This window comes from Capricornis sumatraensis, chromosome 16 (genome assembly GCF_032405125.1).
Source record: "Capricornis sumatraensis isolate serow.1 chromosome 16, serow.2, whole genome shotgun sequence".
In the NCBI taxonomy this organism is placed as follows: Eukaryota; Metazoa; Chordata; class Mammalia; order Artiodactyla; family Bovidae; genus Capricornis; species Capricornis sumatraensis.
Window position 1 is genome coordinate 57251451 of NC_091084.1, and position 20008 is coordinate 57271458.

Below are 20008 nucleotides of genomic sequence, written 5' to 3' on the forward strand. Positions count from 1 at the left end.
CTACTCCAGTATGCTTGCCTAGAGAATCCCCATGGACCGAGGAGCCTGGTGGGCTACAGTCAGTCCATGGGGTTGCAAAGAGTTGGACACGACTGAGTGACTAAGCACGCATTTGAGATGTGGGACGGGAAGCTCGAGGAGGTTGGGGACTACAGGTTCAGAGCCAGGAGCCTGGACTGCCCCTTACTAGGAGCGCTCTCCTTCCACAACTCTGGGAGGTGTTGTTTACCACTAGACACTTCCCAGAGATAGGAGGGGAGGCCCAGGGGAAGTTGGGGTCTGCGAGGGACGGAAGGCAGGAGGCCAGCGCTGGGCCAGGGAAAGTGCCTGTACGGAGAGGAAACAGGTGGCGGAAGTCAGCTTTCCGCCTGCTGGCCCTGTCCCCTGCCTGGAAACATTCCCCAGAGTGGGCTGGCCAGTCCCTCTAGGGCTCAGGATCCGGTCGGTCTTCAGGGGTGTGAGAATCAGAGGGCTCCAGTGAGCTGCTCTCTAAGGTAGGAGGTCCAGGGGATTGAGGCCAGGGCCTTATAGTTGGGTACCATCTTTCCTGCTCTCAGATTCCTCCTGAAACTTCTTTGGGCCCAGACCTCAGCGTCTCTGTCCTGGACCTGGCTACAAGACCTCCTCCCTGAGTCTCCTGCCTCCCAACCCCTCACTCCCATTCCCCTCCCCACTGCAGGGAGAGACATGGGTCTCGAACACAAATCTGACCCAGTCACATCCCCCCATGTGACTGGAGAGGCCTTTCCCAGCCTCTCCACCAACCCAGCGTCCATCACAAAAATGACTTTGTGCCTCTGCACGTGCTTGCTGCTCCAGCACTATCTCCTGTCATGCTTGTTGTTCAGGTGCTCAGCTGTGTCTGACTCTTTGTGACCCTGGACTGTAGCATGCCAGGCTTCCCTGCCTTTCACCATCTCCTGGAGCTTGCTCAGATTCATGTCCATTGAGTCAGTGATGTCATCCAACCATCCTGTCCTCTGTTGTCCCCTTCTCCTCCTGCCTTCAGTCTTTCCCAACATCAGGGTCTTTTCCAGTGAGTTGGCTGTTTGCATCAGGTGGCCAAAGTATTGGAGCTTCAGCTTCAGCACCAGTCCTTCCAGTGAATATTCAGGGTTGATTTCCTTTAGGATGGACTGGTTTGATCTCCTTGCTGTCCAAGGGACTCTCAAGAGATTTATCCAGCACCACAGTTCAAAAGCATCAATTCTTTGGTGCTCAACCTTCTTTATGGTTCAACTCTCACACCTGTACATGACTATTGGAAAAACCATAGCTTCAACTACGTGGACCTTTGTCAGCAATTAGAACAAAGCTAATCTTCTCTTCCATGAAGCCCCCCAATATGTCCCAGTTAAGCTGTCTCTCCTCTGTGCTTTCAATGCACTCAGCTCATCCTGAGTGAGGGTCTCGTTCTGTGCTGCTCAATGGGTTTGGACTGCAGATCCGGGTCTGGTCCCGCCTTTGCTCCTCATGCTCTGTGTGACTTTGGCCTCTCAGGGCCTCTGTCTGGGGCCGGGAAAACACAGAGTAAGGCTGGTCTCCCAGCGGGAGCCTTCAGCACTGACGCCCTTGGCTCCTTGCCCGACAGCTGTTCGACCGGCACCTGTGTGTGCGCCAGCTGCGGTACTCGGGCATGATGGAGACCATCCGCATCCGCCGAGCCGGCTACCCCATCCGCTACAGCTTCGTGGAGTTTGTGGAGCGGTACCGAGTGCTGCTGCCTGGCGTGAAGCCGGCCTACAAGCAGGTACGCAGGCTGGGGGCAGAGGTGGTTGGGAGGGAGGGTACCAGCCCTGGGCTCGGCAAAAGTCCCAGTTTTCTTACTGGAACACTGTGCTGGGCACAACATCAGCTTGGCCACCTCAGGTGTGGCTGAGAAAACTGGGGTCAGGCAGTGGAGGGCACCTGAGAGCTTCCATTGCCATGCTCTCCTGGCATGGACTTCACGCGTGTGCTGAGCGGGCCCTGGCTGTAGGCGAGGGTTTTACAGTCATCAGAGGGAGCTAAGGAGAAGAGTGAGGGTCAGAGAAGGCGGGACCCGGCTGGAGCCACACAGAGTCAGGGGCAGAGCTGGAGCAAGATCTCTGTCCCCCAGCCTTCGGAGGGATACCAGGTGGCCTGTCCCACTGGTGGGACCACCCAAGCTCTTGTGCACCCCTCCCCCCGCCTGCCCCCACCCAGGACGACCTTCGGGGGACATGTCAGCGCATGGCTGAAGCTGTGCTAGGCACCCATGATGACTGGCAGATGGGCAAAACCAAGATTTTTCTGAAGGTGAGCATGGCCTCGGACTCTGTCTGCCTTGGGGGAGCTGTCAACTCCGTGGGGTGCGGGGCAGGGGAACAGGTCTTGGGGTCCCTATAGAGGAGTTGCAGCCCAGAATGGGGTCAGGGCTGGGCCTCTGTGCTCCTCCAGCCCTGAGCAGGTGTGGGGTCTGGCCTCCTGGGTGGTGGAGGGGCAGTTGGTATTTGAGGGCCTCTCTGACCCCTAGCCTGCGGGTGGGGTCATGAGGAACCAAAGGCCAGGGGTGGCCTCACCAGGGAGGCCTGGATTTAGTCTGGACCCTGTGGTGGTCTGCCCTGGGAATTTGGGCAGCTCACTGGCCTTTTCTTGGGTCTCATTTTCCCATCTGTACAGTTGGATGTGCTTGTGGTGGGGTACCCTTGAGTGTATCTTTGGTCCTTTCCTCTGGTTTCCTGCCAGGCATGGTTCATGCTGGGCTGTGGTTGGCTGTGTGCCACCCACCTTGCTCTCTAGTGTCCCTGGACCTGTCCCCCTGCCCCCTAAACTGGCACCTAGGGCTCTCTGGCTCCCATCACAGCCTGGCAGGACTCTGGGGGCTGGCAGCTGGGAGGGGGCAGGGCTGGGAGCAGGAAGCTGGGCCGGGAGAGCTTGCTGGAGATGGCGGAGGTGGGACAGCTACCGCAGGGACAGGGTGAACCCTGGCTTCCCCATTTCCACTTCTGCTCTTCTAGATTTCCGGCTGTCCCGGGTGATGGCTCAGAGCTCCTTCCTCTGGCACAGGGTGGGGCCCAGGCAGCCCAGGACAGCCGGGGAGAGGGAAGGGGGAGCCAGCTCTCAGCTGGAGAGAGTCCTGAGGTCTAGTCTGATGCCTCTGTGGCTGAGGGGCCTGGGCCAGTGTCTTCACCTCCCTGAACCCTCGTTTCCTGCCTCTGCATCTCACAAGTGCTGTCTGGAAAGCATTGCTCTGTGTGCTAGGCCCCAGTGGAAGTGGGTGCTTCTTGTCCATCATCTCATTTAGTCATCATAGCAGCCCATGAGGTAGAATTATTATGCCCGTTTCAGAGGTGCAGCATGTAGAAGCAAGGTGCCCCAGGTCAGGCACTGCCCTGGAGCAGAGATCAGGGCTTCCAGCTTGTAGTCCTGATGCTCAGCTCACGTGATTAAGGGAGGGAAAGCTTATAGCATGATGACATCTAGTGCCAGCGATGTCTGAGGGCTGTCATCGTCCCCGTCCTCCACATCCTCACCTCTCTGGGCTCTTCAGAAGTAGGCAGTGGTTTCCAGACCCCAAATCTACTTCTCATTCATTCACTTACTCATTCAGAAAGCCTTGGCTGAGCCCCCATCTGTGCCAGGCCCGGTCCCCAAGTGATGTGACCTGGATATCTTGATAGGTGTGACTCAGTTTCAGTTTCAGTTCAGTTGCTCAGTCGTGTCTGACTCTGTGACCCTATGAACCGCAGCACGCCAGGCCTCCCTGTCCATCACCATCTCCCGGAGTTCACTCAGACTCACGTCCATCGAGTCTGTGATGCCATCCAGCCATCTCATCCTCGGTCGTCCCCTTCTCCTCCTGCCCCCAATCCCTCCCAGCATCAGACTCTTTTCCAATGAGTCAACTCTTCTCATGAGGTGGCCAAAATACTGGAGTTTCAGCTTTAGCATCATTCCTTCCAAAGAAATCCCAGGGCTGATCTCCTTCAGAATGGACTGGTTGGATCTCATGGCAGTCCAAGGGACTCTCAAGAGTCTTCTCCAACACCACAGTTCAAAAGTATCAATTCTTTGGCGCTCAGCCTTCTTCACAGTCCAACTCTCACATCCATACATGACCACAGGAAAAACCATAGCCTTGACTAGACAGACCTTAGTCGGCAAAGTAATGTCTCTGCTTTGGAATATACTATCTAGGTTGGTCATAACTTTTCTTCCAAGGAGTAAGCGTCTTTGAATTTCATGGCTGCAATCACCATCTGCAGTGATTTTGGAGCCCCCCAAAATAGTCTGACACTGTTTCCACTGTTTCCCCATCTATTTCCCATGAAGTGATGGGACCGGATGCCATGATTTTTGTTTTCTGAATGTTGAGCTTTAAGCCAACTTTTTCACTCTCCTCTTTCACTTTCATCAAGAGGCTTTTTAGTTCCTCTTCACTTTCTGCCATAAGGGTGGTGTCATCTGCATATCTGAGGTTATTGATATTTCTTCCGGCAATCTTGATTCCAGCTTGTGCTTCTTCCAGCCCAGCGTTTCTCATGATGTACTCTGCATATAAGTTAAATAAGCAGGGTGACAATATACAGCCTTGATGTACTCCTTTTCCTATTTGGAACCAGTCTGTTGTTCCATGTCCAGTTCTAACTGTTGCTTCCTGACCTGCATACAGATTTCTCAAGAGGCAGGTCAGGTGGTCTGGTATTCCCATCTCTTTCAGAATTTTCCACAGTTTATTGTGATCCACACAGTCAAAGATGTGATTGTCTGATGGATTATCTGATATTCTGAGTCTGAATCCCCTTCCAGACTCAGCCTCCCTGGGGCAGGGCCCAGGTTTGCCTAGTTTACTGCAGCCCCACCCAGCACCAAGCACAGGGTGGGCAGCTGGAGATATTTGATTCATGTATTGAATGAACCATGATGTTTTGTCCAACCGGAGTGAGGGTTGGGGGTTTGGGGATGAGAAGGAGAGGGTTGGAGAAGAGGGCAAGGGCTGATGGTGGAGAGCCCAGGTTTCAGGGAAGAAGACCTGAGTTGACTCTGGGAAGCATGGGTTATTACTGTAAGATCCCTTCTTGAGGGGGCATCAGAGAGGGTGTGATAGAGGCCAGGAGACTGTTTCTAAGATCCAGGAGAGAAACGATGGTGGCCTGGCCCAGGTCAGTGGCTGATATGACAGAAACACCTAGAATAGCCAGGTCTCAGGGTAGAGATGGCCACTGGGATGGAGTCAGTGTGTGTGCGTGTTGGGCCCCTCCTGCTCCATGTGTCCCACCCAGGCCTCTGGGAACCAGCCATGACAGTACCTGTCTGTACTTGGGGTTGAGGGAGGCTGCCCCATGGTGCCAGAGCAAAGCTGGAAGCCCTTAGGGCCCAGCCGAGCCCTAGGTGAAGGAAGAGGGGCCCAGCTGGGGCAGCCTCTGCTCTGGGACTGGAGGGGTTGGTGGGGGGCTCTGCTCAGGAGGCTCTGCCCTTCAGGACCACCATGACATGCTGCTGGAGGTGGAGCGGGACAAGGCCATCACCGACAGAGTCATCCTCCTCCAGAAAGTCATCCGGGGCTTCAAAGACAGGTTTGTGTCTGGATGGGCTCTGCCTCTGCCGACGTGTGTGTGCATGCATGCACCTGTGCGCATGTGCTTGGCTCACTGCGGTTCCTCCCGTGTGGACACTGCAGATAAACACCCATGTGCATACACAGAAACATGCACACATGTGCAAAGCATACACACAGGATCACGTGAACATGGATGAACACTAAGACACACAGACCCATCTCTATTCCGCATGCCCAGTAATACATGCCTGTGCACATGGGCTTGTGAGACACACATGTGGATGCTATGAGGTTTGTAAATTGCACAGTGTGTCCTGTATTCCACGTAAAATACATGTAAATTACAAAGTGTGTCCTGTATTCCGTGTAAAATACATGTAAATTACAAAGTGTGTCCTGTATTCCGCGTGAGGGGCATGTGTACAGTTGTATCACCTCCCAGTTGGGTGGGGCTGACTCCGGAGTGTGATTCAGGCTCCACAAAAACCGCACTTCCTGCCCCTTTTTTAGTTCATCTGGCCACTCCCCTTCTCTTCCCATCTGCCCACCTGTCCAGCCATCCTTGGTCCACCCATTCACCTGTTTGTCTGTCCTTTCCCATGGCTGTGCCCTCGTTTGTTTGAGCATCCAGGCATTGGCTCACGGACTCACCCACATTGAGGTAGCCATCCTTCACTCCTCCTCTTATTTCTATGTTCAGGAGACACCTGCTGTTTGATATGTCCTTCATGAGGTCAAGGATGACTGTCAGCCTGTAGCAGTGGCCTAGTGTGCGCAGGGGAACAGCGTGGTGCTCAGTCAGAAGACCAGGGCTCTAGCCCCAACCACACTGCATCACAGTTTCCTCGCATGTAAAATGAGGGAGTTAGACAGTCAGTAATAAATGACGTTTACAGTGTTCCAGGACTTCCCTGGTGGCTCAGATGGTCAAGCGTCTGCCTACAATGAGGGAGACCTGGGTTCAGTCCCTGGGTTGGGAAGATCTCCTGGAGAAGGAAATGGCAACCTACTCCAGTATTCTTGCCTGGAAAATCCCATGGATGGAGGAGGCTTGTAGGCTACAGTCCAGGGAGTCACAAAGAGTCGGATATGACTGAGCAACTTCACTTTCACTTTCATAGTGTTCCAAGTGTTTAATCCTTATCTTATTTACTATTTGTTGTTTAGTCACTAAGTCGTGTCCAGCTCTTTGTGACCCCATGGACTGTAGCCCACCAGACTCCTCTGTCCTTGGGATTTTCTAGGCACGAATGCTGGAGTGGGTTGCCATTTCCTTTTCCTGGGGGTCTTCCTGATCCAGGGATTGAACCCGGGTCTCCTATGTGGCAGGCAGATTCTTGACCATCTGAGCCACCAGGGAAGTCCTACATTTATTCATGAATAACCTTCTGAATGCCTACCTTATTGAGTTTATGTGACAAGTCTGAGGCAGGCAGGACAGGTATTATTCTGTCCATTTTACAGATGAGGAAACTGAGGCACAAAGAGGGTATATGCCTTTGCCTAAGGTCGTGGAGCCAAGGAGACACAGAGCTGGGGCTCAGCCCTGCTTTCCTGATTCGAAACCCCACCCAGACCCCTATAGACATCCTTCTGCATCACGCTGCTGTTTCAGGTCCAACTTCCTGAAGCTGAAGAATGCCGCCACACTGATCCAGAGGCACTGGCGGGGCCACAACTGCAGGAGGAACTATGGGCTGGTGAGCCTCCTGAGGGAGCTGCTTGGTGACCCGCGAGGCCTTTGAACCTGGTTCCGTTGTCATAGCAACAGGACTTACCTGTTTGCGGGGCCTGGCTGGCCTCCCGCCCCCGCCCCCGCCCCCACCAGCCACTACCATTCCTCCAGCCCAAAGTCCAAATCTGCTTCTTGTGATTCTCCCCTGCTAGTCAGCAATGTTTCTGCTTTTCTTCTGGAGTGTCCTGGTGGGTTGTGAGGCTCAGGTTATTGAACACCTTACAGAGGGCCAGGAATGGGTGTGTTGGGAAGGAACTGGGCTGCAGCCTGGACTTGGGGCTGGAGAGGCAGGCAGGAAGGAGGCCGGCTCCTGGTCTGCGGATGGTGTCCCTGGTGGGGAGACCCACCTCGGGGGAAGCCAAGCCCACTCCCTGGGGAACTCTGGTTTGAGTGGAACCAGCTGTGCCTTCAGGGCTTGTGGGTTGGCGAGTGGAGCCAGGGCAGTGACCTCCATGGACAGGGCTGGTCTGGCATCAGGGCCATGGTTCTGAGCTGGTGGCTGTCCTTGCAGATGCGGCTGGGCTTCCTGCGGCTGCAGGCCCTGCACCGCTCCCGGAAGCTGCACCAGCAGTACTGCCTGGCCCGCCGGCGCATCATCGGGTTCCAGGCCCGCTGCCGGGCCTACCTGGTACGCAAGGCTTGCCGCCACCGCCTCTGGGCCGTGATCACCGTGCAGGCCTACGCCCGGGGCATGATCGCCCGCAGGCTGCACCGGCGCCTCAGGGCCGAGGTGAGGGGCCCAGTCCACGAGAACCCCTGGCTCTAGGTCCTCTGAGGGGTGCCGCTCCACCTCAGGCAGACAAATCATCCCGAATGTGGCCTGAGCCTGTTGGGAGAGATGGCGGGGGTGGGGGGTGATAAAGGGCTCTCCCTCTGAAGGATGCACAAGACTAGACCCCCATTTCCCTCCTCCCAGCCTGGGGTAGGGCAGGGGCCCCAGTCCCTCTTGTGAGTCTTTGGGAGGCCAAGGTGAACCTGCTTTGGCTTTGGGATCAAAGGTGCTCAACCCACTGTGGGACCTGGAGGGTTTCTCGCCTGCCTCAGTTTCCCTCTGCCAAATTATTTGGCAAAGTCATCCCCAGTCCTGGAACTCAAAGGGGGTGGGGTGGCGTCAAGCTGGCAGGGAGCACTGTGACAGCCACACACATGGTACGGTGCCCATCCTGCTGCCCACCTCCCCCAGTACCTGCGGCGGCTGGAGGCTGAGAAAATGCGGCTGGCGGAGGAGGAGAAGCTCCGGAAGGAGATGAGTGCCAAGAAGGCCAAGGAGGAGGCCGAACGCAAACATCAGGTGAGCTGGGGATGAGTCAGCTCCTTGCACTTCCATTCACTGGTTCAGTGGCTTTCAGCCAAACCATCTGCTCATCCTCTGTCCACGTGACCTTCCTTCATCTGCGCGCTGGGTGCCTGTTCTGTGCCAGGTTAGAAGGTTGTGGGTCCGTGCCCTCAGCTGGGAGATTTTGTTGTTCAGTCTCCAAGTCATGTCTGACTCTTCACGATCCCATGCACTGCAGCATGCCAGGCTTCTCTCGCAATTGGCCAAGTTCATGTCCATTGAATTGATGATGCCATCCAACCGTCTCATCCTCTGTTGCCTTCTTCTCCTGCCTTCAGTCTTTACCATCCTCAGGGTCTTTTCCAGTGAATCAGCTGTTCCTATCAGGTAGCCAAAGTATTGGGACTTCAGCTTTAGCATCAGTCCTTCCCATGAATATTCAGGGTTGATTTCCTTTAGGATTAACTGGTTTGATCAACTTGCAGTCCAAGGAAGAGCCTTCTCCAGCACCATATCAATTTGTTGGCACTCTGCCTTCTTTATTGTCCAGCTCTCACATCTGTACGTGACTACTGAAAAGACTATAGTCTTGACTCTACGGACCTTAGTTGGAAAAGTGATGTCTTTGCTTTTTAACACACTGTCTAGGTTTGTCATAGCTTTCTTGCCAAGAAGCAATCGTCTTCTAATTTCATAGCTGCAGTCACCATCTGCAGTGATTTTACAGCCCAAGAAGAGGAAATCTGTCACTGTCTCCACCTTTTCCCCTTCTATTTGCCATGAAGTAATCGGACCAGATGCCATGCAATTAGTTTTTTTTAATATTGAGTTTTAAGCTGACTTTTTAAACTCTCTTCCTTTACCCTCATCAAGAGTATCTTTAGTTCCTCTTCACTTTCTGCCATTAGAATGGTATCATCCACGTGTCTGAGGTTGTTGACATTTCTCCTGGCAGTCTTGATTCCAGCTTGTAACTCATCTAGCTTTGCATTTTGCGTGATGTGCTCTGCGTATAAATAAACAGGGTGACAATAAACAGCTTTGCCATACTCCTTTCTCAATCCTGAACCAGTCAGTTATTCTATACAGGGTCTAACTCTTGCTTCTTGACCTGTATACAGGTTTTTCAGGAGACAGGTAAGATGGTCTGGTATTCCCATCTCTTCAAGAGTTTTCCACAGTTTGTTATGATCCACACAGTCGACGGCTTTAGTGTAGTCAATGATCTGGAATTCCCTTGATTTCTCTATGATCCAGCAAATGTTGGCAATTTGATCTCTGGTTCATCTGCCTTTTCTAAATCCAGCTTGAACATCTGGACATTCTCGGTTCACATAATGCTGAAGCCTAGCTTGGAGGATTTTGAACATAAGCTTACCAGCATGGGAGATGAGTGAAATTGTCTGGGGGTTTGAACGTTATTTAGTACTGCCCTTCTTGGGAACTGGGATGAGGATTGACCTTTTCTAGTCCTGTGGCCACTGCTGAGTTTTCCAAATTTACTGGCATATTAAGTGCAGCACTTTTAAGAGAATCATCTTTTAGGATTTTAAATAGCTCTGCTGGAATTCCATCACTTCCACTAGCTTTATTGGCAGCAGTGCTTCCTAAGGCCCACCTGACTTCACACTCCAGAATATCTGGCTCTGAGTGAGAGACAATACCATCGTGGTTATCTGGGTTGTTAAGATCTTTTCTGTACAGTTCTGTGTATTCTTTCCACCTCTTCTTGATCTCTTCTGTTTCTACTGGGTCTCTACCATTTCTGTCCTTTATTGTGCCAATCTTGGATGAAATTTTCCTTTGCTATTTCCAAGTTTCTTAGAGATATCTTTAGTCTTACCCCTTCTGTTGTTGCCTCTGTTTCTTTGCATTGTTCGTTGCAGAAGGCCTTCTTGTCTCTCCTTGCTGGTCTCTGGAGCTCTGCATTTAGCTGGGTGTACCTTTCCCTTTCTCCCTTGCTTTTTGTTTCTCTTCTTTCCTCAGCTATTTGTAAGCCTCCTTAGACAACCGCTTTGCCTTCCTGCATCTCTTTTTCTTTGGAATGATTTTGTGTTTTGCCTCCTGTACAGTATTACAGACCTCTGTCCATAGTTCTTTAAGCACTTTATTTACTAGATCTAATTCCTTGAATCTATTCATCACCTCCATTGTATATTCATAGGGGATTTGATTTAAGTCATACCTAACTGGCCTAGTGGTATTCCCCACTTTCTTTAGTGTAGGAAAGAAAGTTAAGGTCCTCATTTTGCTATGAGGAGCTGATGATCTGAGCCACAGTCATCTCCAGATATTGTTTTGCTGACTGTATAGAGTTTCTCCATCTTCAGCTACAAAGAATATAATCAATCTGATTTCAGCGTTGATATTTGGTGATATCCATGTGCAAAGTCGTCTCCTGTATTGTTGAAAAAGGGTGTTTGCTATGACTAGTGCATTCTCCTGAAAGAATTCTGTTAGCATTTGCCCTGCTTCATTTTGTACTCCAAGGCCAAACTTGCCTGTTATCACAGTATCTCTTGACTTCAACTTTTGCATTCCAATCACCTATCATGAATAGGACATCATTTCTTGGTGTTAGTTCTAGGAGGTCTTCTAGATCTTCATGGAACTGATCAACTATGGCTTCTTTGGCACTGGTGTTTGGAGTATAGACTTGGATTACTGTGATGGCAAATGGTTTGCCTTGGAAACAAACCGAGATATTTCTGTCATTTTTAAGGTTGCACCCAAGTACTGCGTTTCGGACTCTTGTTAATTATGAAGGCTACTCCATTTCTTCTATGGGATTCTTGCCCACTGTATAGATACAATGGTCATCTGAATTAAATTCACCCATTCCCATCCATTTGACTTCACCGATTCCTAAGATGTTGATGTTTACTCTTGCCATCTCTTTCTTGACCATGTCCAGTTTACAGATTTATGGACCTGACATTCCAGGTTCCTGGTCAGTATTGCTCGTTACATAGCATTGGACTTTACTTTCGTCACCAGACACACCCAGGGCTGAGCATCGTCTCTGCGTTGGCCCAGCTGCTTCACTCTTTCTGGAGCTTTTAGCAGTTGTCCTCTGTTCTTCCTCAGGAGCATATCGGACCTTCTGACCTGGGAGGCTCATCTTTCGGTGTCATATCTTTTTGCTTTTTTATACGGTTCATGAGGTTCTCACAGCTAGTATACTGGAGTGGTCTGCCATTCCCCCTCCATCATGTTTTGTCAGAACTCTCTGCTTTGACCTGTCTGTCTTGGGTGGCTCATAGCATCATTGAGTTACACAAGCCCCTTTGCCACGACAAGGCTATGATCTATGAAGTGCCTGTTCTGGGCTGGGTCAGAAGGCTGTGGGTCCAGGCCCTCAGCTGGGAGATAACTCTGGATAAAAAGTTGCAGAGTCATATCCCTGACCAGGGATTGAACTTGGACCCTCAACAGTGAAAACACTGAGTCCTAACCATTGCACTGGCAGGGAATTCCCAAATACACGCTTGATTTTGAAGACTTGGTTGAGAGAAAAAAAAAAACAACAACAAGGGAATATAAAATAGCTGAGATATTTTAAATATTAATTACATGCAGAGATAATACTGTTACCGAAAGGTATGTGTCCGGGGGTCTGGCTGCTCGCCGCTCAAAAGCCCAATAAGCAGGCCAGATTAGTGGAGAGGAAAGTTTGCTTTATTTCAGATGCTGGCAGCTGCAGGGGAGGGTGGCAGACATCTGTCCAAAGGCTGGCTCCCACCCCACCTTCCCTGAACAAGCAGGGGGTGAGAGCATTTATAGACAGAGTTAGGGGGAGGTTACATGCAGAAACAGCACAGTCATCTCTAACAGGCATCTTCAACTGGTCATCAGTGGTCTGACCAGCATCATCTGGGTTGTTTTAGGTATAGTTAATCTTCAGTTCTGGGGTGCACTTGTTCCCATTTCTTTGCAGTCAGTTCTCAGAATTGTGGAGGCTCATGTCCAGGGTACAGTCTGGTCATTATGTAGTTAACTTCTCCACTTGGTGTTCTGGTATCTATAAGATAGCTCACAGGATACTGCTCAGAATATTATCTATAGCCCTTGAGAAAGAGCTAAAGGTCCTTGACTGTGCTTCAAGATGACACTGTTGTTACTAATCTCCTTAGACTGTTTTCCTTTGTTTCAGCATTTCTCATTTCTCTGATTAAACTTATTCTTTGACTAAAGTTTTCCACGGGTGAAAGGTATGGTAGAGGTGGGGCAGGGATCAGAGAGTCCTGCTCTGTTTCAATACTTTGGAAATATTGGGTTAAATGAAGTACATTATTAAAATTGATCTATTTTTTAAAAGAACTATTTTAAATGTAGCCACTGTATATTGTTGTCATTTAGTCACCAAGTTGTGTCTGACTTTGCGACCCAGGGTGGATTGCATTATATTTCTATTGTACAGCACTGGTCTGTAGCCTCTGCCCAGTGGCTCTGGGATTTCTGGGTCGGTGTGGTCCCTTTTGGCTGGGGAAGCCTGAGTGGGCTTCCTGGAGGAGGTGGTCCCAGCTGAGCCCTGAGGGCTGGTGGCATTTCTGTCTGGACTTGGTGTGGCATCTGTCTTCACTGGGCTGTGAGAACTGAGAGTGCATGGCCCCGGGTGGCCCACAGGGCGCTTGCTCTCTGACGCAGCATCACCCCCGCCTCTCAGGAGCGCCTGGCCCAGCTGGCCCGCGAGGATGCAGAGCGGGAGCTGAAGGAGAAGGAGGAGGCTCGGAGGAAGAAGGAACTCCTGGAGCAGATGGAGAGGGCCCGCCACGAGCCCGTCAATCACTCGGACATGGTGGACAAGATGTTTGGCTTCCTGGGGACTTCGGGCGGCCTGCCAGGCCAGGAGGGTCAGGCGCCTAGTGGCTTCGAGGTACCAGGGTGGAGAAGAACTGGGACAGGCCCTAGTGTGGTGGCCTTCCCTCCCCTTGTGCCACTTTGTGTTAAAGTCCACCTGGTCCCCTCTGAGCGGAAGGCAGCTGTGCTGATCTGGGACAGGGACCGCAGGTCCCAGGCCCTGTCCAGCCACCAGCCTGCAATGTGACCTTGGGCCAGCCACTGTCCCCCTCAAAGGCTATTCACAAACTTTTATTCGTTTGTGTGTTGAGGACCTACCATGCGCTGGGCTCTGTCTTGGGAATGAACTGGATGGACAGACCCGTATGCTCCTGGAGGAAGAGCTGGCCCTTCAGGGACGGGCGGGGGGCCCCTAGCTCAGCCCCAGGTCTGCCCACATGGCAGGGAACTGGTCTCCTCCCTCCAGGACCTGGAGCGCGGGAGGAGGGAGATGGTGGAAGAGGACCTGGACGCAGCGCTGCCCCTGCCCGACGAGGACGAGGAAGATCTCTCTGAGTATAAATTCGCCAAGTTCGCTGCCACTTACTTCCAGGGCACGACCACGCATACCTACACCCGGCGGCCACTCAAGCAGCCACTGCTATACCACGACGACGAGGGTGATCAGCTGGTGAGGGCTGGGACCATCTGTGCTGGCAGCATGGGTGTGGAGGGGCAGGGGCCCTGGTGTGCAGGGACCAGGGCTGACTTCACCCGGCGCCCAGCCTGGGGCAGGTCACAGGGCAAGGCCTGGAGAACAGCAAGAGACACTCAGCTCAGTGGTCCTCCTCTGGTTGAGGGTGGGTTGGGGTTCTCTAGCCTCTCTGTGGGTCATTTTGATGGCTTTGGTAACATCCTGTGCTCGGGCTTTCTGAGTGGCATGGCTCTGCCTCCCAGGCGGCCCTGGCAGTCTGGATCACCATCCTCCGGTTCATGGGGGACCTCCCAGAGCCCAGGTACCACACGGCCATGAGTGATGGCAGCGAGAAGATTCCCGTGATGACCAAGATTTACGAGACCCTGGGCAAGAAGACCTACAAGAGGGAGCTGCAGGCCCTGCAGGGCGAGGGTGAGGTGAGTCCCGGGTGCCCGGTGGCTACTGTCCCACCCAGGCCATCCCCAGCCTTAAGGTCTTCAGCAGAAGGACATACAAAAACTGCCCCTGCCTCCCCCCCGACCCTTGCCCTGCTCTGTCTACTCCTGAGAATGAATGTGTGAGCGTCGTATAGACTGTAGAGTGCTGACCACTGTTGAGGCCACGTGGCAGGGGCAGATCTTGAAACAGGCTTTGCAGTCAGAGACAGCTTCCATTTGGACTTGTTAGAGGGTGGTTTGTGGGTTACTGTACTTCTCAGAGTCTGTTTTCCCATCTGCCACTTGACTGATGGTGGGTTGGAGCGGCAAGGTAAGGTATATGTTGTAAATGTTAGTGTGGGCTTGAGCTAATTCTGGCTACACTGTCAAGTGCTCTTGTCATTATTGATGGCCCAGTCACTTGACCTTGACCCTTGTTTGTCCTGCAGGCCCAGCTCCCTGATGGGCAAAAGAAGAGCAGTGTGAGGCACAAGCTGGTGCACTTGACCTTGAAAAAGAAGTCCAAACTGACAGAGGAGGTGAGAGCAGACCCTGCACAGCCTTGGTGGCCTAGACTGGGCTTGGGACCTACAAGGACATGAATGGATCCTGCCTGTTCTCAGGGGACCAGGGTGGCTGGCAGGACAGTGTTAGGTGTGATCAGGCAGACGGGATGCAAGGAAGAGGGTGCTATGCTCAGTCTGGGGCCGGTCAGGGGGGCTTCCCGGAAGAGGGGTCATATAGGAGCTGGGCAGGGCTGGAGAGGCCCTCCCCAGATGGTGGGAGGGAAGACCTTTCTTGCCAGGGCATGGACTCACTGCCTCTGATCCAGGGACTTTTTAACTGATGAAAACATTTCTGTGGGTTAAGAGTATCCTTGGGGCATTAGCACTATTAGTTTGTTTGAATTAATTCATTTATGTTTTGTGTTTTCTGAGCACTGTCCTGGCCCCTTGCTCCAGGACTGTCCAGGCTGTGAAGGCCGACAGACATGAAGGCATTCATGGTACAGAGGGACTGGCTCCTCCAAGCCTCTGCTTTTCTGCACACTGGTCCCTCTGCTTAAAATTTTGCCTTCCTCTTCTGTGCTTTGGGGTCACCTCCTCCAGGAAGCCTTTCCCAAGACAGGCTCAGGCTGCTCCTCTGGGACTTCTTGAGCCTGCCTTGCCTTTGTCTTCCTCTTGTTCCCCATCAGACCCTCCAGTCTGGTCTGATAGCTTCGTAGCCTCAGATTTGAATCCCAGCTCTGCTCGATAGCCAAGGCACCCAGAGAAGAAAAACGCCTGCTAGTGGGTTCCTAGGATGATGGCTTGAGATGCTGACTGTGGGTGCTCAGCGGACACGAGGCCCTCTGGAGCCCTTCCTGTCTGCAGGGGCATGCTCCCACCATTCACCCTCTCACCTGCTCCATGTCTCTGGGCACAGGGTGGGGCTGGTGCTGTGGGCTGTGTGGAACCTGAGAAGAGAAGTCCATTTGAAAGAACCCAGGCCGGAGGCTGTTGGCATGGGGCCAGGGTACTAATGATGGGTGATGGTGGTGCTTGGAAGGCGGGTAGACTCTGGCTGTCGGAGTGGTGTGCGGCCCATCTTAGAGAGCTAGGGATCCCATCAGGGGTCAGAGGAGCAGCCCCTACCCTGCCTGGGGGGACCTCCCTGCAGGGAGCACTGTCAGGGAGATTGCAGAGGAGCCTTGTCCTCATAAGGGGGTGGCACCAGGCCAGCGCCCCCCGGCTGTGTGGGCCAGGCGTCGACCCAGCGTCTGTCCTGCACAGGGCCAGTGGTATGATGGTACTGAGGAGCCAGCTCTCTGGCCACTCCCAGAGTTCTGCTTTCCCGGGGAGTGGGCAGACTCAGGCACGCGGGAGAGCCTGCTTGAGCCTCCGCCCTCCCTTGTGTCCCAGGTGACCAAGAGGCTGCACGACGGCGAGTCCACAGTGCAGGGCAACAGCATGCTGGAGGACCGGCCCACCTCCAACCTGGAGAAGCTGCACTTCGTCATTGGCAACGGCATCCTGCGGCCAGCACTGCGGTCAGTGCCTGAGGGCCGGGGCTCAGGGAGGGGGCAGCTGGCAGGGGGAGCCATCCCGCTCTTGCAGCCCACAAGGCTTTGGGTGGCAGAATCGTGGCTCCGTCACTTTCAGTTCAGTTCAGTCGCTCTGACTGAGTCGTGTCTGACTCTTTGCAACCTCATAAACCACAGCACGCCAGGCCTCCCTCCCCGAGTCCACCCAAACCCATGTCCATTGTGTCGGTGATGCCATCCAACCATCTCATTCTCTGTCGTCCCCTTCTCCTCCTGCCCTCAATCTTTCCCAGCCTCACAGTCTTTTCAAATGAGTCAGCTCTCTGCATCAGGTGGCCAAAGTATTGGAGCTTCAGCTTCAACATCAGTCCCTCCAATGAACAGCCAGGAGTAATCTCCTTTAGGATGGACTGATTGGATCTCCTTGCAGTCCAATTTAGCAACTGATTAAGCCAAGCAGGCCTGGGTTTAGCTCTGCTGGTAGCTGGTTGTGTAGTCTTGGTAGAGTGATTTTATCTTTGCAAGCTTCAGTTTCTTCCTCTGTTAAGATGGAATGATAATAGTACCTACCTTGTAGGCTTGTGGGCAGATAAAACTATGGAAAGTGTGACCTAGGACCTCCATAGTGGGCACTCAGTAGATGGTAGCTGTTGGCTATTAGCATTATCTGATGTGTAACCCATCCCTGCCGGCACCTTCAGTGCACCCCGCCCAGGCCTGTACTCAGGGTTACTGTGGTCAGAAGGCATCCAGCACATGCCCCCCTTCCCCACCCAGGCCAAGGAGAGGCCTTTGTTGGGTCCCTGGGGTGTTGCGGAGGAGCTGGGATGGTCTGTGACTTTTCAGGAGCAATTAAGGAATCAACTCAGCTGCATCAGTTGCTTGAAAACACGGTTTTTCTGAGAACTCCATCTGCACAGATGTCTGGTTAGGAGAGCCGACCACGAACTCATGTGTGTTGGCTGGGAGAATAGCAGGATGGGGTGGGTGGGGCAGTCAAGCATCATTTTACCAATAGGAGACAGGAGGTCCAGAGAAGGGAAGAGGTTTGCCCAGGGGTCACTGGCCTCTCTTTCATTGCTCCTTGAGGCCAGTTACTACCTTGCTCACCAGATGTAGCACTTGGGGCTGTCAGCCCCTGGGGAGAAAAGGTAATTGCTCTAGGTATGTTTAAGGGTCAAGAATTTACCTCCTAATTAATCTCATCATCAGACCTTAAGTGGTGCTTCTAAATAACACAGTGCCAGGAGCCATGGACTGAGTCAGAAGCCTAGGTGCAGACTCTCTGAGGGTCCCTGACTAATCCCTCCCTTCTCTCGACCTCCATATCCCTGCTCAGAAAGTGAACAGGGTCAGGGCTTCCAGCTACTGGTCTGTGACAAGATGGGGAAAATAAGGATGTTTCTAAGTTTGATTTATTTAAAACATGGTTCTTTGTTCTGAGGTTTTGCCCTTCCTACTTTTTGGATATTAAAATTACCTTTGTTTTATAGAATGATTGTGATATAGATAGTGGGCAGGTGCTGTGTATTTGGTGTGTTTTAAATGTCCTTATTCGTCATTATAAGTTGATGACAATTAAATTATAAGCTATTCAACTTAGTAAGTTAGCAACTTCCAGAATTTATTTTGAAGTTGTATTGGTCTGTGAGCTCTCAAAATTGGGGAGCCACTGAATTAGAAACCTGCCCTTCTAAGAGAGAAGAAAAGCAGTGAGTGCCCCCTGGTGGTTACTGCACCACGGTGGGGCCAGCCTTTGGCCCTGAATGGATAGGCAGCATCTTAAGGTTTAGCTAGGCTGGCATCTTTGGGGGTTTACTATGCTGGGCATCGTGCCAGGGGCTGTATAAGCCTTGGCTCATTTTACTTCACAACAATCTTATAAGGAGGGTGCTATCACTTCCCTTTAAAATGAAATCAACACAAAACAAAAAACTACCTTCATTGTTTTATCTGACTACAAAAGTAATGCGTGTGTGCTCACTTGCTCAGTCATGTCCGACTCTTTGCGACCCCATGGACTGCCAGTCCGCGAGGCTCCTCTGCCCATGGAATTTTCCAGGCAAGAATACTGGAGTGGGTTGCCATTTCCTCCTTCAGGGGATCTTCCTGACCCAGGGATCAAAAGTAATACATGGCCACTTAAATATTCAAACATAAGGAAACATATCAAGAGAACATCAAAGTCCCTACTCATTTCCTCCCCCAGAGAAACTCCCCAGATGTTTTTCCCGTTTCCTGCTCTGCCAGTTTCCATTAGTGGAAGTTGTACCTGCTGCTGAGACTGTGGGTGGGGCTCAGAGGTGAACTCACCTGCCCAGGCCATGCAGCTTGGTGAGGGGTGAGGGGGGGGATGGAGCCTGTGCTTCCCATCAGAGTGGTCATTACTGACCATGGCCCCGTGCCCAGAGCAGGGTGTGCACCACCCTGTGGATCGGAGGCCCTGGGCTCTGGATTGGAGTCAGGTATGAACGTGCTTCATGTCCGATGAGTCTGTCTCCTCCAAAGCCAGACCCTCCCCAGAGCCCTGGGCTCAGCCTTCCCCACCTGGTCCCACTGACCTCCCTCCTCCTGGGTCATCCCTTTCAGGTGGGGGAGCAGGCATCTCATCTGCTGCTGGGATGGAGGGTAGGCTTTCCCTCTGAGACAGTCTGGCTCCCTCCCTTGTGTCCCACTCTGCTTAGGGATGAGATCTACTGCCAGGTCAGCAAGCAGCTCACTCACAACCCCTCCAAGAGCAGCTATGCCCGGGGCTGGATCCTCGTGTCCCTCTGCGTGGGCTGCTTCGCCCCCTCTGAGAAGTTCGTTAAGGTAGGGGAGGCTTTTGGCCTCCAGGGATGGGAAGGGGAACTGGGCTCGGTCTCTGGTGTCAAGGAGCAGAGCACGGAGAAGCACCTCAGAGGGCAGAGGGGCTTGGCAGTGAGGTCCTGCCCAGGTCATCTCCTCCCAGACCTCCCGGCCTCTGCGGGGCCCATCTTCCTGGCCCTCCTCCTAGGCACCCACCACTTCACTTCTGACTCGCCTGGCCCCACTTGATTTATGCAGACGCTGAGTTTGACAGCAGTATCTCCGGGACCTTCCACATGCTGGTCTGAAGCACTTCAGTTCATCTGAGGCGCTTTTGGGACCCTGGGTGCCAGGCTCTGGGTGCTGGGGACACAGAGGCAGAGCAGCTGACAGCCGGATCAGCCCAGCTGGTCAGCACTATGAGGCGTGGAGGGGTCAGGGAGGTGGACCCTGGAGGAAGAGGAGCAGTTAAGCTGGGTGCAGGGCAGGGCTGGTGTGTGGGGTGAGGCCAGAGGCATGGCTAAGACTAGAAAGGCCTGGATTGTCGCAGCCTTTTTGTCAGTGTGAGGCACGTGGACTTGATCTAGAGGGCAGTGGGGAGCCCTGGGAAGCTGAGGAGGGGCGTGGATGGAGGTGTCCCCAGAAGCAGGTTGTGGGTGGAGGAACCAGAGGCAGGAGACCTGGGAAAGTTGCTCTGATGGTCCAGGTGTTACTGACCTGGGTCCATGAACCTTTTAATCAATAGAAGTTGAT

At 52.8% G+C, this 20008-nt stretch overlaps 1 protein-coding gene across 3 annotated transcripts in view; it reads left to right on the top strand.

Annotated features, from left to right (window-relative positions):
* Nucleotides 1-20008, top strand: part of MYO7A (myosin VIIA) — an 86879-nt gene that overhangs the window by 31230 nt on the left and 35641 nt on the right. For all 3 annotated transcript variants that reach the window (XM_068988940.1, XM_068988941.1, XM_068988942.1), the window contains exons 15-26: nucleotides 1592-1750; nucleotides 2185-2277; nucleotides 5443-5537; nucleotides 7137-7221; nucleotides 7768-7986; nucleotides 8440-8547; nucleotides 13199-13408; nucleotides 13799-14002; nucleotides 14269-14445; nucleotides 14895-14984; nucleotides 16347-16474; nucleotides 19153-19279. In XM_068988940.1, coding sequence (XP_068845041.1) covers nucleotides 1592-1750; nucleotides 2185-2277; nucleotides 5443-5537; nucleotides 7137-7221; nucleotides 7768-7986; nucleotides 8440-8547; nucleotides 13199-13408; nucleotides 13799-14002; nucleotides 14269-14445; nucleotides 14895-14984; nucleotides 16347-16474; nucleotides 19153-19279 — 1695 coding nt within the window. The remainder of the gene's footprint in view (nucleotides 1-1591; nucleotides 1751-2184; nucleotides 2278-5442; nucleotides 5538-7136; nucleotides 7222-7767; nucleotides 7987-8439; nucleotides 8548-13198; nucleotides 13409-13798; nucleotides 14003-14268; nucleotides 14446-14894; nucleotides 14985-16346; nucleotides 16475-19152; nucleotides 19280-20008) is intronic.